The sequence below is a fragment of the Bubalus kerabau genome, chromosome 20 (genome assembly GCF_029407905.1).
Source record: "Bubalus kerabau isolate K-KA32 ecotype Philippines breed swamp buffalo chromosome 20, PCC_UOA_SB_1v2, whole genome shotgun sequence".
In the NCBI taxonomy this organism is placed as follows: Eukaryota; Metazoa; Chordata; class Mammalia; order Artiodactyla; family Bovidae; genus Bubalus; species Bubalus kerabau.
Genome location: NC_073643.1, coordinates 40,524,866 through 40,543,234, shown reverse-complemented (window position 1 = coordinate 40,543,234; position 18,369 = coordinate 40,524,866). Strand labels below are relative to the sequence as shown.

At 40.8% G+C, this 18,369-nt stretch overlaps 1 protein-coding gene across 7 annotated transcripts in view; it reads right to left on the bottom strand.

The window, feature by feature from the left end:
* CADPS (calcium dependent secretion activator) overlaps positions 1–18,369 on the bottom strand; it is a 474,061-nt gene that overhangs the window by 97,638 nt on the left and 358,054 nt on the right. For 5 of the 7 annotated variants that reach the window (XM_055558508.1, XM_055558510.1, XM_055558513.1 and 2 more), the window contains exons 18-19: positions 17,469–17,537; positions 3,138–3,244 (exon numbers count right to left, since the gene is read on the bottom strand). In XM_055558508.1, coding sequence (XP_055414483.1) covers positions 3,138–3,244; positions 17,469–17,537 — 176 coding nt within the window. The remainder of the gene's footprint in view (positions 1–3,137; positions 3,245–17,468; positions 17,538–18,369) is intronic. The other 2 variants (XM_055558511.1, XM_055558509.1) reach the window with 1 other exon arrangement.

The window sequence follows — 18,369 nt, the reverse complement described above, 5'->3', positions numbered from 1 at the left end:
AATGCTATTTTTGTACATGTCTATGGGTGTCTAAAATCTTCAGAAATCTTTTCCAAAGACAAGAAGGAGTTGTACTTTGGTTTCTAGATACTTACCCAGCGTTTTTCATTATTTAAAGGCAAAGATGTATACTTTAGGGGTATGGTCAACCACACTGAACACACTCTATATTTTCTACACAAACTACATGTATATATGTACCCCTATGTGTACCACAATACATATATACATATACATACGTATACATAGAGAGAGAGATTGGGAAAGTGAAGTTAACAGCACATGAAGGTATAATTCCTGTGTGTGTGCAGGTGTGTATATGCACATAACTTAGGCTCTGAGAGCAGAATTATGTTGTAATTTAGAGATTCGGGTGATAACTGCTACCATATACTACATGTGTGTGTGCACATGACAATATTCTTAGCTGGTGGGGGTTGTGTTTTCTCCTGAAATATTTAATTACTTTATATTGGAATTCAAAGTAGTTTTAAGGATTATTGACTTCTGTGGGGGAGGCGATCCCATTTGTCACTTTTATTAGTGTGGTGCCACCAAACAGCATGACTGCTAAGGTCCAGCTAAGATTCATGTTTAGGACTTACTTTCTAGAGTTCACTGGGCATCTAGAGAAGATGGCGGTGAGTATTGGTCAGTAGGAGAAAAATCTAATCCTTCATCCTTTTGGCAGCAAAACCTCATCCTCTCATCCTCAGTGTGCCAGGGCAAATTTTACTTCTTTGGTTGCAGCCAAGGGTCTCTTGACCATGCGTTACCCTGAAATCAGCTGGACAGTTTAAAAACATCACCAGGGCTGAGGGAAATGCCTCTGTGCTCATAGATGGGTGATTTTTGATCAACTGAGTAATGAGGTTTTGTGATTGGGTGAAAGGACTGATTTTGGAAATCTCTACATTTATCAAAAAGCAAACTGGGCCTCTGAATTCCGAAGTATGCCAAAGTTTTCGTTTCTCACTTCTGAAGTCAGTAAATGAGAATAGAACTGAATTTATTTCTGCCCTATTTATGAGTGGCTTTTGAACACGTAAGATTAAAATATTTTTGTGATGATGGTTATGAGGGTGGTTTAAGATGGTGATTAGTACTGAGTGAAGAAGGGCTTTTTGGAAAACTGGGGAAAAGAGGCTTCTTTGGAATATCAACTTCTCTTTGGTACCACTTGTGAGTCATTTGGGAAAATGTTCTCCTTTCTCAGACTGCAGTAGCCTCAGAAAATAACTTGATTAAATCAAGCATATGTGTCCATTTCCTTCTTCAATCATTCACTGAAAGAAAGCCATCTGCTTTGTATCCATGTCTTCAAAAATCTGGTCTGAAATATTGGGAAAAGCCTCAACACCCAAATCAGGAAAGGACTGGCCAGACCCCTCCATGCCTCTGGGGATGACTCTGTAGATACCCAGAAAGAACATACTTACCATCACAATGAACCCCAGGTGCCCCCATCTGAAAAGAACATCACGTAGGATAGAGTAGAATAAAAACTCTAGCCCAACTTAATTTTCTGTTTGAAGGTGTCTGCATTTGGAGGGTGTTGGCGTGGCCCCTCTTCTCACTCCTGGCTGTGCATTTGCTGGGTGTTGCCGGAGTTAGTTGTACCTACCTCAAGGGGTCTTCACCCCATTCTCAGTGAGGGTTTGGGGGACATCATGATTCATTGGCACTCTCTCTATATATAAATACTGTATATATGGTTCACATACAGACAGCTGTAGAGGAAGATTAGTATTACTCTGGCTAGCTACTGGTGACTAGGCTCGGTACTCATCTGCTGGGATGAAGGTAAGTACAGACGGACAGAGGAGCTACAACACGCTAAGGGGACAGAGTCAAGGCAGCTAGGAGGCGTGTGTTGGGATGTAACCGCAGTCATGGTTAAGTATTATCAATTGCTTCATGCACGCACAAGAGAATCACCCACATTGACCCTGCTGTGGAAGGCCACCCATTTCACAAGCAGTCCAGTGGAAATTGCTGTTACATTCCTTGGGTCAGTGTTAGGAAGCAGGGGCACTGGGAAAAGTCCCATTAGAAGACATGGTACTGGAAGGGCATGCACAGACTATGACAGCAGGTGGCTGACTCACTCATTTGGGTCACATACCTCTTTCCCCTGCCACGATCAGCCAAGATTGAGTGGAACAGTAGAAAAACAGGGAGGAAATTTAAATATGCAATCAGGCATTAGTTGGGATGACTGTCTTTATGGTGTATTATTTAACTATACTGTTGATTTTCATTTACTCATGGGAATTAGCATTTTAGGTGCCTTTGACATTACTTTTATTGATGCCCTCTTTTCCCCCTTGTAGATCTGATTGGAGGGGAAGAGTGAGCATGAGTGAGGTTTTTTTACATAGGCGATTTTCAGAGAAATGCTTTTAAATCTCAGTTTTGAAACAAGCAGTGGTGTAACAGTTTGATCATAATGAAATCTTGGAATCTTTTCTTGGAAGGGTTGGGTTGTTTAAGTCCCTACAGGTTTGGGATTGAATTAGCCTCTAAATCCCTCAGTGTATAATTATCAAAATAATAATTTTGACAGCGGCTTGTTAAAAAAAAAAAGTAAGCTGTATTTATTTAGATGTAGGTTGGAGAATCAACAAGTTGAACAACACAGAATAATTTGTTTCTGTCACTGAGTTTAGCAACCCAGGTCATCTGAGATTAACAAATGAAGACTCTAGGGTGAGCAGACTAAGTTACGGAGATAAATTCAAAAAGACGGCTCTCAATCCACACACCAAATAAAATAAATCAAAACAACAGTGGTAGCAACAGAAACAGCCACAAAAGACCAAAAAGTATTTCATATGTTCCTGACAATAACCATATGCTGCTTGAATAATTATCTCAAAGATATACTCACCTCTTTGGCTTGTTGCTAGAAACATCTGAAAACTCAAGCTGAAATGTACATCACACAACCCACTTTTTGGCTGTTTTAAACAACCCTGTAAAGGATCCTCCTTGCAAAATTGCCACTTTCATTCGCATTACAAGGTCAGTTAAAAGAAAATGGGAGTTAAGACATTGTATTCACAAAGTTGCCAGTAGAATCAGTCGTGCAGCGTCTTCTGAGGAACGAGAGACCCTGCCCCCTGGCGCCTGCTTACCTCTGCGTGGTGCTCTTCGTTCTGCTGAAGAACTTCAATGACTAGTTCAGCAAGACGTATTGTATCTTCCAGCTTTTTGGCAGGAGTGATTAACCGGCCTACATTTTCTGTAGTACAAGAATTTGTGTTAAAATTCAGCGAAAGTGGTGGGCTAATTTTGTGGCCATTAGAACTAGTGGATAAGAAATTCCAAAGATTATCCCTTTTTACTTTTTTTTAGGTTTCATGCAAATGTTAAATGCCACATAATTAGTAGTGAGCAAACCAGAAAGCCATTTTATTATTATTATCACCATCATTATTATAATACATACTAAGAAAAAGCAGTGCTCCAGCTTCCAATTTGCTTATTAAAGCTGTATGAAGACTATGACAGCCCATTACAAATTTAGCGACATTTTGTACACATGTTCTTTAAAGACAGCATAAATGGACTATTGTATATCCTTCTCTAGGCGGTGTTTGTGCTACCTGAGGTGGGATGATGTAACAGAAGCTTAGTCATGATTGCTGCTCCATCTATTTCCTGGCTTTGTCCCTAAACAATACAATAGCACTGTTTTTCATTCAAGGTCGGCATGTTTAACAGGTATTGGAATGTTCATTTTAAAAAAGCAGACTTAAAGGTCTAGCTGTTTTAAGTTGTCCAGGGAGGAGACTGAGAATTAATGGACGTTCCTGGGCCATTAGATAGAAGGCAGGATAGAATTTTTAAAAGAACATAGGGTGTAGAGTATTGGATGAAGCGGCTTGTTCACTGGTTGGTACAAGTGAAATTTTATCAGTGAGATGGCAACAATGCGTTTTAGGTTCTACTGTATTGGAAGGGCTTTTATTGGACTTAAGAACAAACTGATCCCTGGTTTCCAAACTCTGGTTTTCATTTTATCCTTTATAGACTAAATTCATGAATGTCTGGCAATGTTATTATGTTACAAAGAACTGTATTTTTTTTTTCTTGTTGGGGTGGGGCAAAGAGTAATATTTGAAACCAAGATTTCCTAAGCCAATGAAATTCAACCAGTCTAAACTCACAGGTGAACTTGTAGTTTGTGCTTAGACCCCTTCAAATCTTGAAGCCTGAGTCATCTATAGCCCATGGTGTGTAACAGCAGTGTGTATCAGCAATTAGGATCCTTTCGGAGAAGGCAATGGCACCCCACCCCAGTACTCTTGCCTGGAAAATCCCATGGACAGAGGAGCCTGGTGGGCTGCAGTCCATGGGGTCACAACTGAGGGACTTCACTTTCACTTTTCACTTTCATGCATTGGAGAAGGAAATGGCAACCCACTCCAGTGTTCTTGCCTGGAGAATCCCAGCGACGGTGGAGCCTGGTGGGCTGCCGTCTATGGGGTCGCACAGAGTCGGACACGACTGAAGCGACTTAGCAGCAGCAGCAGCAGCAGCAGCTCTTGCCTGGAAAATCCCTTGGATGGAGGAGCCTGGTAGGCTGCAGTCCATGCGGTCGCTAAGAGTCAGACATGACTGAGCGACTTCACTTTCACTTTTCACTTTCATGCATTGGAGAAGGAAATGGCAACCCACTCCAGTGTTCTTGCCTGGAGAGTCCCAGGGACGGAGGAGCCTGGTGGGCGGCCGTCTATGGGGTCGCACAGAGTCGTACACGACTGAAGCAACTTAGCAGCAGCAGCAGCACAATTCCACAAGGAGGGTATTCATGTGCACAAAAGGACTGCTGAAAGTTATTTCAATCTCCTCATCTGAAGCAGATATGCTGTGACTTCAGGGTTTCACTTGCCAGAGAAGGTAACTGAATGCTTCACAGGAAGGGCTGCTGTGCTGCTGCTAGTTGGTTGTGTGTGTTTGTCGGGCGAGTGGTAAACAAAATGGTAGGAGGTGGCTAATTTAATAAGAAGAGAAACAAACAGCTTCTCATAATATGCTAATTTTTTGTGCATTTGTTATATAGGTGATGAACATGGAAGATGATTAATAACGTAGGATTTAACAACAAGAAAGAAAAATTCTGTGAAACACTATGCAAAAAAGAGTGGTCCAGCCAATGGGAACTATGAACGATGGCTGGGGTTGGTCAGATAATCGAGGTGGTGCAAGTTTCACTCTAACAAGGCCTGATGACTGGTGTGAAAATGAGCTTTCTGGAATCAGGCCAACAGAATGCTCCATTGTCTCTGCCAGGTTCAGATGGAAGTGTGGCTGCATAGAAGATGGGGGTTTGAAGGTGGGAGCTGGGGGGAAATAAATCTGCAGATTAGGCAGAGAGTCTCCACCACCCAGATAAGGTAATGTGCACAGCTCAGGGGCTGACGGTTCACTGCCTGGTCCACAGCAACAATACCTGGAGAAAGACTGAGTGATGGGTTTGATACCTGTGCTTCTGGGGTGCCTGGTCTGTTTGTAACTTCACAAATGGACTATCATAATTTCATTAGTAGACTTTCAGGCATTTCTAACAAACATACTGTGTATATATGTTGAGGTAATATGTGTAGAGTGAGGTATTTGCATTTCGATAGTAAATATGCACAGGCTACTTTTTTGTTAGTTGATATTCACATTTACACATCAATTTGCAAATTCCTCATCCTATGCTTATTACCTATTCGACACATACGCCCACATACACACATCACACACTTACATACATTTTCTAGTAACCAGACAAGTCTGCACGTTAATACAAATCTGCAGGAAATCCCACTTGGGGCACATCTTTGAAATCTCTTACTCACAAAATAGAGAATACTATCCTTTTGGGCGGAACACTTACCGAATCTAGGGAAATTCTAGATGTCCATGACACATGATGCAGTAATGGAAATCATTCCCATCAATATTTTTATGTACTTTTATTTCAAAGATGTAAATGATTTTTGTGTTGGGAGAAATCCAAGATGCGTAAGCTAGGATCACCTGAAGATTTGTTTTAATATGCAGTGCTCTGAGATTGACTACCATATATATCAATAGATACACATAAAGTGTACATGTGCACACAATCTTTCTGTGAGTGTGTACACTTGAACGCAAATATGTGTATGCCTGATGTATATATACAGACAGTATGTTTAATAAAATCTTTTGCAATTTTGCTTTAACCTGCAACCATTTCATGTAAGTAGGTTACATATGCTTGAATCTAGAATATTTGATCTTTCAATGGGCCCATATAGCCAGACTTTCATTTATTATTAATTAGCTACAATTCCATTATCTGTAGATCAAGCTACTATATTGAGACACGACTTTATTTTCCTCTCACTTGCATTGTTGACTCACTAGTTAGTAAAAATGGTACTAAAATCAACTTGTTTAAGATGTTGTCTTTAAAGAAAATATTGTGCAAAATCCTGTAGCCCCTCTTCCAACCCCCCAACAGAGATTAAGGAGAAATTTGTGCTTAGAAATGATTTTTTTTTTGGGTCATGTCTGCTGTCTGCAATATCTGGAAACATACTGCCATATTCCTATCACCCAATCTTGTACTAGCTGGAGCACTGACAAAGGGGAACTAAAAATACAATATACTTAGTAAACATTTCATACAACAGAATTGAAGCTCATAACATAGAAAAAAAATCATCATGCAAAATGTTATGCAACAATGTTATTTTGTGCTGACACTGAGATTTGAAAATGTTGCATATGTCAGACAGAGCTAGACAAAAAAAAAAATGTGGACATTTGGAAATAATGCTCTCTTTTCAAGTCTCTCAAAACCTATGGTGTCAAAATTGAGAGTCTGAGCCTCAGGTTAGTATGCTAAAGAAAATTTCCAGAGAGATGAACAGAAAAGCAAACTAAACTAGAAAGCTGTCGCATAAAGGAAACGTAAAAGTTTACAGTACTTGGTTTTGGCCTAGGCATGCCTTTGAGCCTCTGATATAACATGCTGGTCTGCGTTTGGGTGGGTGGAGGAGGCCCAGGAGGTGGCGGGGGAGCTGCTCGGGTAGGTGAGGAGAGATGGTTAAAAAAAAAAAAAAAGTAAATAGACAAAGTGACTATCACAAAGGTGACAAGTAAGATGACAAACTCTGAAAAGAACAACCAAACAAGCAAAAATGATCACACACGAATGGAGAGCTGCTGCTTTCCTGACGTGACTGCAGCATTACAGAGGTGTGACGCTGCCTGACGAGGGACGAGACTCTTACCACCGTACTGAGACACTCCGAGGCGGAATGCCTTCATCCGGATGGGAACACATGGATGATGGTGGTGGTACCACTGACCGAAAGAAGATAGACTTTTTGTACAGTAAAGCACACCTAAATGTTAACAGCTGCTTCCTCCTTCCAGATGACCAGAAATAGCACTTGATGTCAACATAGCTGGGGGATATGACTTCTCATCTTCACGAGGCTACTTAATTTCCTATGGAAACTTCTCCCCTCTATGTAAGCCTCTCCAGGCTTCAGCTTCTTCCTCTATAAACTGAGAATATTAACATCTTCTTTTTGTATACCTTGAGGGGTTGCCAAGAACAGCAAAGAAAACAATGCATGGGATGGATCTCTGTAAAGCTTCAGGTGCCTACAAATCTTCACTGTTGTCTCCCACGTGGTGGGAAGGCAGGAATTAATTGCTTTGCAAAAGCAGATGAAGGGCCATTATTAGTTCAGTTGAGCTGGGGAATATTCTTGCTCCCTTTGTGGAATTTCAACATGTCAAAATCTGTCATTTTGCGGGAAAAAAAAATGTGTGGGGTATCTGATTGTTTCCAGCTCATTTAATTATTTTCAATTTGGAATTCTCATGGCTTTTATATTGTGGGTTGAATCATATATAAAAACTTGCCAGCTTATCAAATATGTTACTTGCTATTCCAAATGTTAGAATACGGTAATCAGCACTTGACCCATCTGTCATGTGGTTTACAATATCAGCACAGCAAACATCCTATAACAATAGCCTCTCCTTCAACACAGGCGCAGAGCACTATCAGCTTCTGCCATTCTCTCTCTTTAATGAGTGTCTCATTAACCTCGGACCTGGTCCTTTCGAATGGTTTTCATTTATAAAGCAAGCTGGATGGTGAGGGGGACATACTACATTGCCAAGTCTGCTTCTTGGTTTGCTTGAATTTTTTCAACTGGGAAAACGAAGTTTACTGCAGGCTTATAGGAAATGAAATTCTAGCAGCAATAATAAAAAATACAAGAAATAAGGATAAATATAATATCCTGGCAAAACCATCTCTTAAAAGCAAAAGTTGATATCATCCTTTTCTTGTGGGATCTCCTCAATGTTTGAAATGAAGGACTAAAAAAATATCCTATTCACCAGTCTCCTCTTATTTAAATCTTTTGTTTGGGAAAGATTGTATGTAAATAGACTTGTTAAAAAAATCAGTATTAAATGACAGCTATATAAAGGAAGGCAATTACTAATCTCTTCTTTATAAAAAGGAATTCTATATTTTATGTCTTGTTAAAATCTGCTTTTCTACCTACAGCAGGGCGCAAAGTTGGGAGCATTTTTGGTAACACCTCTTCTGGTTCTCTGAATGAATGTGTATTACCTGAGTGTGCAGTTCTTAGGGAAACTCCTCATTTATTCTTTCTCAGATAACAAAACCTGTGTAAACCACTTCATAAGTCACTTTACAAAACAATGAAATGCCCCAGGGTGGATCCATAACCGGCAAGGCAGCAGATACATGTTTCAGCTCAATGGGTCTCAATGAAAATTCGTAAAGGGATTCCCTCCTGCCAACTGTCTGTCCAGAATTCTGACAGTGAGGTTTGCCACCATAGAAAAACAAGCTCCCTATTTTTTTCCCTTCACAGAGCAAAACAAAAACATCATACCTTGGTTTCCAACTTCATTTACCCAATTACCATTGCTCATGTTTACACAATTAAATCTGCTTGGCTTCCAGAGAGGGAGTGAAATGTGACTGCAGAAAAATAAAAAAGAGAATTCCTCTGCAGGCTCAGCTAAGCAAAGGAAGAGAGGCATCCAGGAGCGAGAGATTCTCCAATAGCCCTTAAATAACCTGACCAGCTCTGACTCCAGCAAGCCAGTTAATTGCCAGTTCCAGAAACATCGTATGAGAAATGGATATGGTTGATGGAAAGAACACTTAAAACCAAGTTCCAACCTATTTAAGTTTTGCTGAAGATGCCAGTGTTTGTATTACGTTATTACTGAAAATAACTATCCTGGAGCAATTCACTAGGATTTGGGGGTAGGGTTGGATAAAAGCTAGAGTGGGAAGAGAAAGCCAAACAGATAGCCACAACATGCTTCCCAGAATACACTGCCTACCTAAAACAATGGCTCCACGGAGCACACATTTCAAACAAGGTCATAATTCAATGTAACTTCTTCAGTGGGGCAGGCCATCACGTATACTTGATCCCCTGTATCTTCATCACTCCTTTTCAGAAGATTCCATTTTTAGGGCATATGTTACTAAAGACCAGTAAATCAGTCACGAATTGTTTACTCTTTTTATTAAAGCCATCTTTGACTCTTCCCCATAAGGACATAGGTGGCGTGGCCTGCCCAATCCACCTCTACTGTGTCTTTGATTTTACCTCCCATTGTACGAGATCATGTGGCTATACTCCTGCTGACAGAGTTGATGTTCAACTCACGTCTCATCATCTCCACCTCAACGGTTGCTAAAGACTCCAAACCAGCCTTTAGTTCTTTCCCTCCCTTGTAGCTCATTGCTCACACAGCATTCACAGTGATCTTCATACAGCACACATCTGAACCTATCATACTCTTGCTCAAAAGCCTTTAAGAGATTCCCTACCACGCCTTCCCCCAGCCCCAAGAGTTATACCTTCATAACAAAGACTCAACTCTTCTGTTGATACCTCTATTTGAGCTCTTATGGTCCTTGACTAATAGCCAATGATATGCATGTTTGTCTTTCCCTGTACCCAGTGAATTCTGTATTTCTAGGGACTAGTACAGTACCTGGTCCAGAGCAGGAAATCCTCAGTGGATCCAGCCCAATGGTGTGCTTTCATGGAAAACCAAATATTCTGCGGTTGCAATATGCATAAAAACTATACAGGCAACTTTCATCTCTTAGTCAAAGCCCCTGGTTATGGAGCAAATGCATGCAGCTGAATTGCTGAATAGCAAACATTGTTAACTTCTACTTGCAAACCAGAAAACAACTTCAGGTATTTTAATGCAATGAAAAGTGATTTAAGATAATGAAAAATCTTTGTATTCAAGTTAAAATATATTATATCCACAAGAAAGAAATAATGCTATTAAGATACACACACACACACACACACACACACACACACACACAGATATATATACATAGACACACACACACACATACATACATATATATATATATTTTTTCCTCCAATTTGGTATCTTTGTATCCAAGGTCAGGCTTGTCCTTGAGACTGAGCTGTTGTACCTAAGAAAAGTAAACTTAATTCTGGAGAGACACAGTAGTGGACATCTGCTATTCTTGTATGTGCAGTTGCCTTGCTTAGAATTGCCTCTCTTCCACTCTATGCAGCTTTGGTGGAAATGTCAAGCAATGAATCCTAAATAGGAGCAGCCACGTGAGCCAAGCCAGGGCAACCATAATGCTCCACGTCATCATGGGTATTATGATTGGCTCAGGGACTAACACGTGACCCAAGCCTGGCCAATAAGAGTGTTCTCTGGAACTGTATACAGTTTCATAGAGAGGAAACCTCTTTTTGCCTCACGCCTCAGCATCTGGGATAAAAACCTGGTGCCATCTGTGGCTATTTTGCCCCCAACCCCTGCTATCATGACAATCACATTAAAGAAGACTGTCAGCAGCTGGACAGATCAAGACACACTAAAAGCCTTTATTTCTGAGTCCAATCCCTCCACGCATTTCCTAGCTACAGAGGCCAAAAATGACCTTTTCTTGCTTAAGCTATTTACGGTGGTGGTGGTTGTTTTCGAACACTTGCTCTAGTAAGACTACTTATTTCATAGTACTATTAAATATTCACCCAGTCCCCAAATAAACTTTCACTTATACGGTCGTGGGTGCTCTAGGACAGACTCTGGGGCATCTGGATGGATGACGAGTAGGCCTTCAACAAGGCCGAGGAACATCCCAGGCAGTTCTCAGGGGATCAGCCCTGGGTGCCCACCACATCCTCCTCCGCCATGTGTCAAGGACCCCAGCCCAGGTGAAATCCCTGTGTGTGGCATTCCTGCAGCATCCTGCATCTCCCTCTACAACACAGTCTCCAGATGAAATCACTCGTTTTATCGCCTGTCCTCTTCCTGAGAAGTTCATTGGGAGCTGCCTGAGGGCAAGGGACCTGGGCTGCTTTTTCTCACGGCTCCCTTCTCTGGTGCCTGACCCAGCTCCTGGAACTCAATGGGTATTTAACATATGTAGAACTATATTGTAACATTTTCTTTTGAAATTTATGATAAAGAGATAAATCAGCTGCTTCCTATATAGTTCACTGACATTCAAACAGCAGCCCCTGCCTCAGCGGCTTCATCATCAGTGTGTTAGAAATGCAGATTTCCATGCCCCGCTCTAGACCTAACAAATCAGAATGTACGTTTTAACGAGATCCCCAGAGATCTGTATAAAGATTAAATTTTAAGAAGCACTGCTTTCTATTCCATTTCTGAAATCAAATAATATGTCTATTTGTACATTTGGATTCAGGGGTTTCCTTTTAAATAATAATACACCAATAATGACATAATTTTATGTTTATAATAACAAATATAAAACTTTGTTGCTATAGATAGATAGTAAGGAAATAGCAACCCACTCCAGTGTTCTTGCCTGGAGAATCCCAGGGACAGGGGAGCCTGGTGGGCTGCCGTCTATGGGGTCGCACAGAGTCGAACACGACTGAAGTGACTTAGCAGCAATGAGGGCTTATTATGTACCAGGCACTGTGTTAAGAGCTCTGTTGGAAATATATGTTTTAATCTTTGCAACAACCCTTTGAGAGGAGGAAACATTATTAGCCCCTTTTACAGAAAACAAAGGGGCTTCCCAGGTGGCGCTAGTGGTAAAGAATCTGCTGCCAGTGCAGGAGGCGTGAGAGAGACGCAGGTTTGATTCCTGGCTTGGGAAGATACCTGGTGCAGGAAATGGCAACCCATTCCAGTACTCTTGACTGCAGAATCCCACAGATGGAGAAGCCTGGTGGGCTATGGTCCACAGGGTCGCAGATGACTAAAGCAACTTAGTACGCACGCACAGAAAACAAAAGTGAGACTTAAATAGGTTAAAAACTAATTGGGGCCAAGACTGTGTGATGTAAATTTTTGACATAACAGATCCTGAGTGTCCACGCTGGTCCTGGGAGACTGTATTCTTGGAGCCGCGCATTTAGGATTCTGGTATGTGGACTCTGGAATCCCTCAACTGTCACACTAGAAACCAGTTACTAGATCGTGAGTGGGGAGAGTATCTCTTGGCTGAAAGACATGGCAGCCTGGTGGTGGTGGCGGGGGTCAGTGTGGGGGTGGGTGAAGGCCCTAAAGAGTGTGCAGGACCCCAGACAAGAGTTGCTCACTTGTCCATTTTATTTTGAAACTGGCTTCTTTTCTCTATACCTTGGTCTCCCCATCTGTCAAATGGTGGTTTGGGATTAAGTGATTGAGAAACCTCTTCTAATTTTATCACTAACAATCACAAGTCTTTCATAGTACAGAAGTTGAAAGTGTGGGCTTGGAATTAGGTTCATGTTCAAATTCTGTCTCTACAACTAACCAGCTGTGTGCCCTTGGGCAAGTTACTTAACATCTCTCTGTTTCATTTCTCTGCATTTCTACAGACAACAGTGATTTTTTTATTTCATGGAGTGTAAGAGGCACATTTTAACATTTCTGAAATTGGATGCATCTTACATTTGATGGTGTGTCACAATTTAGTTGGCAGCATTATTTTATTCTTAGGATTACATAAATTAATGGTGCATTTTATAATTGATGGCTTTTAGATTCAATGAAATATGGCAACAAAATACTTATAGAATTGTTGTGAAAATTAAATGAGATATGCATGTATCTACTTAGCACATACTAAATTCTCAATAAATGACAGTTGTTATCGTGATCGGCAGCATGTCTTTTTGTTCTGGGAGAAGAGATGTCAGTTTCATATTTATTGATTCATGGCATATTTTTAACACATCCTCTCTTCCTCCAGGATCTTCCTTGGTGAGAGTGTTTGAAACATGTTTCTCCCTGTCCTCCTCACTTTTCATAAAGTATAGATGAGATATTAGTCTACAGGATAATTCTGGCTTGGAAACCCTGGTTTATGTATCAATGAAACAAGAAAGATGAAAAGATAAACATTTACTCCCCAGTGTTTAAGACAGGAAGTGTTAGATGGGCCTTGTTTTAGGAATTTAGGATGGCCTGGATCTTGCTGAGATGGGATTTGCCCTCACTGGTCTCTTGGGTGAGTGGCTCCATACTGTGCGCTGTTGAATGTCACAAGCTTGCTTGTCTCTTTTTTTCTTCTCCAACTGGACTCAGACCTGTAAGACTTGATGGAGATAGGGAAAGATACAGAATCTCACTACTACAGAATCTGCCTGAAAGTCCTTTGGATAAATTTGACTTGCTCTAGAAGGTTTCTGTCATTTGGGAAGAAAAGAAAAATCCTCAGTTCTCTGACAATCTCAGGGGATCTCACTGCCCTCAGGAAGACTTCACAGGGGAAAGATTTTGGCAGTGATCTGGGCCCAGAAGACTGCTCTGACTTTGGTGGTTTTCCTGAAATAAAAGTTGTAAGTAATTTTGAATTTATCCACTGAGTGAAAGGGTAATATCCAATTGCTATCATGCTGGCTGGAAAGGCTGAATGGAGGAACGAGACCCCTCCCCCGCAAAAAAAGGGGAAAAAAAAAAAAAGGCATGCTGTTTGAATTTAGAATGATATGGGTTCAAATCCTGCTGAAGAATGTCATTTATCCTTTCCAAATCTCGGCCTCCTCAACTGTAAGAAGGGCAGTAATGAAACATTCTAGATGGGACTAAGGTAACAAATGAATCAGATCCTTCTTATTAAGTCCTTAGCACAGTGCTTGGGCCCATGGGTAGGCTGTCTGTCTGTCTGGCTATAGATCTATCTATTTTGCAAATCCTTGCTGTATTTGAAGGAAAAATTATACAAGTATTTAGCCGAGAACTGAGGCAAACCAGCAACAGGGGTGTAGACTTTCTCAGAGATTTGCTGGGTTCAGAATGTGTGACGGTTTAAATGGAAATGTATTTAAAATAATAGAATTCATTTGCAGGAGTCACAGCTTTTCTTTCATAGAGCAACAGCCTTTTACATCTCTCTCTCTCTTTTTTTTTAGATACTGTAATTAAACTGAACATGCAATTTCTAATAATGCTCCCAGACAGAAAGCATAAGTCCACCAAAATGCCATCTGTAGAGTCCCGGAGCCTCGCAAAGCACAGTCTGACTGCAGGCTTCAGCAGCTGTTTGCACCTCGATTTTTGTATGGATAACTCCAGTTGTGCCTGGCCACCTCCACACAGTTAGTTTTGCACACCTATCCATGTATTCGTACTTTGTTCACTCTAAGGAAAATGAAAAGGTAGGGGGAGGGTAAAAATAAAAGATGTAAAGATCAGGAAAGAAGTGATTATGGTTTTGATTACAGCTGAAATCTACTTTGCCTAGAAGGGGCCTCGGATGTACCAAGCTTCAAACCCAACTCTGCTTTGATCTTAACTTTTAGGTCCACTTTTACCTTCTCCCTCTTCCTCAATCTTTTTTCCTCTATCTCTGCTGGTATGGTTTTTCTGGAGTGCAAATCACCAAGCTGACCTCTTGCTTAAAGAGCCTTATTGGCTCTCTGTCACCTTTGGATGGGAGACATGCAGAATTTTTCTTGTGAAAATTGTCTGCAAAAATTGGTACAGATTCCAGGTGAAGAACCCATGGACCATGAGAGACCATCTGAACTCTGTGTTATGAAGGTACAGAGAGATCGCATCTGCCACCTCCGTTGCCATCACTGGTACCCACTCCTGCTGTTACTTCAGCCTGTTGTACAACCACGATGAGGTACAGAGTAGTTCAGAGTATGGCCTCTGCCTGGCCTCAGACTCTCGCTCTGCACTTAGACTTCTAGGAACATATTATTTAACCTCTGCATATCTTAGTTTGCTCATTTCTAATATGGGAATAATAGAAGTAGCTATCTCATAAGAGATTTTGAGGTTTAAATGAGTGAATACATATAAATTACTTAAGAGTCATAGCTGGCATGTAATACACACTGAATAAGCTTTAGCTATTTTTATTAATGCTATGGTTTTATGTATTTGCACATATTACTCTCTTTAGCTAGGAAGCCTCTCCACTTTCCCATCCCATCTCATTTTCACTGATTCTAATTCATCTTTCAAGATGCAGTTCAAACTTGCCATCCCTGCAAAGACTTCTGTGGCTTTCCAACAATGCCCTCTTACACACAACTCTACCCATTAGTGTTGCTGAGTACAGAATTTGTAATTTACATTTAATTACCCATTGACACATATGCTCTATGAGGGTATCAGCTGTTTCTTCTTGTTTACATAGTCCCTGGTTTTACCATTGTACCTGGCACATGGCAGGCTCCCACTAAGCACCTGTCGAATGAATGAATGAGTGAATGGATAAATGAACATCTTCCCCTCCAGGGAGAGAAAAGCTCGTATGCCTTGAACATAGGTTTGTGAGTCTTCAAATACTTATTACTAGGCTAGTGCTTGGCATGTGCTCAAAAATGCTTTCTGAACTGATCTGAAACACATTCAACTTTACTCAAATGACAATTATCTTTGGAGAAGTCTTTAGACCTTAAAACCATGATCCATACTATATATTTTTTCAAGCTTTCCTCAAAGTAGACTCAGAAGTTTGGGAACCAAACAGGAAGAAAACTGCCATAGCCAGAAAACTTTTAAGGGCTTTCCTCTCATGAAACTCCTAGCAATGGCCCCCGTTTAGCCACCTGTGTGTGCATCCTGCCCCATCACATGGTACATACAAGAACAACACGGAGACGATTCCTCTCTGCCTTGGCTGATAAACATTCATCAAAGAACACAAACTTCTCCATAGAGCAGAAAACAGGAAAAAGAAATGAAAAACAAAAAGGAAGATTAGTTTGCTTCAGTCACTTTAAAAAGAAAAAAAAGTACATGAGGCCAAATCACTAGAGTCCTTGAAGCCAAAGATGAAATGAAGCTCCACAGCAAACCATAGTTCGGTCCCTTCGAAGCTTATGCCTTTACAGAAAGTCTGCTCTACAGAGGTCAACATCTCGTGGGCAAGAGATATAGTGAGACAGCACAAATTAACTCCTTAAGTATCATTGCAACTCCACATCAGTCTTTGGGAGTACATATGTTAAGGAGCTATTAAGAAACAAAAACAGAAACAAAAACTAAATATAACTCAACAGTCCTGATAGTTTATAATGCATATACAATGGGTTCACCTGCGTCCTTTTGATTCTCTATTTGAAAGAGAAAGCACAACAAGGAGAGAAGAGAGAGAGAAACAAGAACACATATGCAGGATTAATGAGCAAGTGAACCAAAATGCCCCCCACTTATGTGTGATACATGACATTGGAAAGAAAAAGTTGCCCTTGAGTTCCCACCGCCCGGAAGTGTGGGGGCCAGCCAAAAAAGGCTCCTTCACAGAGGTGAAAAGTGCTGCACAAATAGAAAATTAGTGAAATTAAGTTTTAATGTGAAATCAAGCTATGAAACATACACGAACTCTCCAAGTGACAATTAAGTCATATGTTCTAGCCAGAGCTTAGAGGACGAGGACAAGTTCAAATCTTCAGAAAGAACAAGGAAAAGCTTCCCAGCTTGCGCGAGAACAGACAGGAGGCATATAAGAGCTCATTTTACATAGAAGGGACCACTTGTGTGATCTTCTACCCACAACAGTTTGACATCTTAAACATGGAAAAGAAAGCACGGTTTTGCCCCAACTGTTCTTTTCCTGACACCTAACACATGGCTCCCCGCCTAGCTCCTATCTTTTGATTGTGTACCAGTGACAAGCACTTTACAAACTGGGGTTACACACAAGCAAAGTAAAAATGCATTCAGGTCACAGACAGAGAATAACTGAAAAACTTACAGACAAATCTGAGTTTATCACAAACAAATGGCTTAATTGTCTAACCTGTGTTAGGCTGATAAAAAGTGACTGGACTTCTCACACTGGGTTTCACAGACAGAATCAACAGACAAGCCAATGCTAAAAAACTTGAAGCAAGGAGAGTGAGTTGATTTGGATCTGGATTTTCTTGAAATAATGAAAACAGAAAGAGTGAAGACAGCATGGCGAGGAGGTGGTAGGTACTCACGAATGGTTAAATCCATCACTTGGGAGGCCAAGCAGAAGACAGGATGCTCATACATTTCTCTCTTTTTCCCTATAAAAGAGGATTTGGGCATGCAAGAGGCTTAGGTCAGAGGTCAAGAGGTTAAAGGTCACAGGTTAGAGGAAAACGTTACATTAGCTCAAAGGAAAATAGCCACAGAATATTTTGGGATAAACACAGGATAAAAGAAAAAAGGAGTATCAAAATTGGAGATCTACTGGATTAACCATTCAGCATGCCGTGAGTCACGAGAGAGATTGTGACCGTGATTTTACACGTCTCTTTAGAATTATTTGCAAGAATACAATGACCGAAAACATCATGAATAAAGGGAAACAGAATTTCATTGATTGAAGGCTCCAAGATACTAAGGATTTCAGACTTTAGTATCTAAGGCTCTTGAGGTATTTCTTCATAAACATAGTCTCCGGCAATATTACTATAACTTCTTTCCAACATTCTCAGGGAACTAAGCTATTAATGGTCACAGAGAAGCGCAAATGTCAAGATTTCTTTTCTGGGGGTAGGATCAGAACCTTGTAAAAGAAAGTTGACTGGTAGTAATATCTTTAAAGCTGCCATGTCTCAGCCTATGGTGGACTATGTTCATGAAAGAAAACCTGATACATGCAGCCAGAGGATGTTGGGTTGTCTGAATTAACAATCCCAGCATGCTTTGAAATTGGCGTCACAGCCACTTTTGCAGAGGTAAAGTCAAAAAGTGGCTGAGCCAATCACGGACAAGGAAGGAGAGAAGCGGAAGAGAGCAGGTAGTGTGGAATGAGGTACTTCTCTGACAAGAGAGTTGGAAAAAAAAGACTGATTTCTTCAAAGAATCCCCAGACCTAAAAGTCACAGTGCAAAAGATAATTAACACAACCAA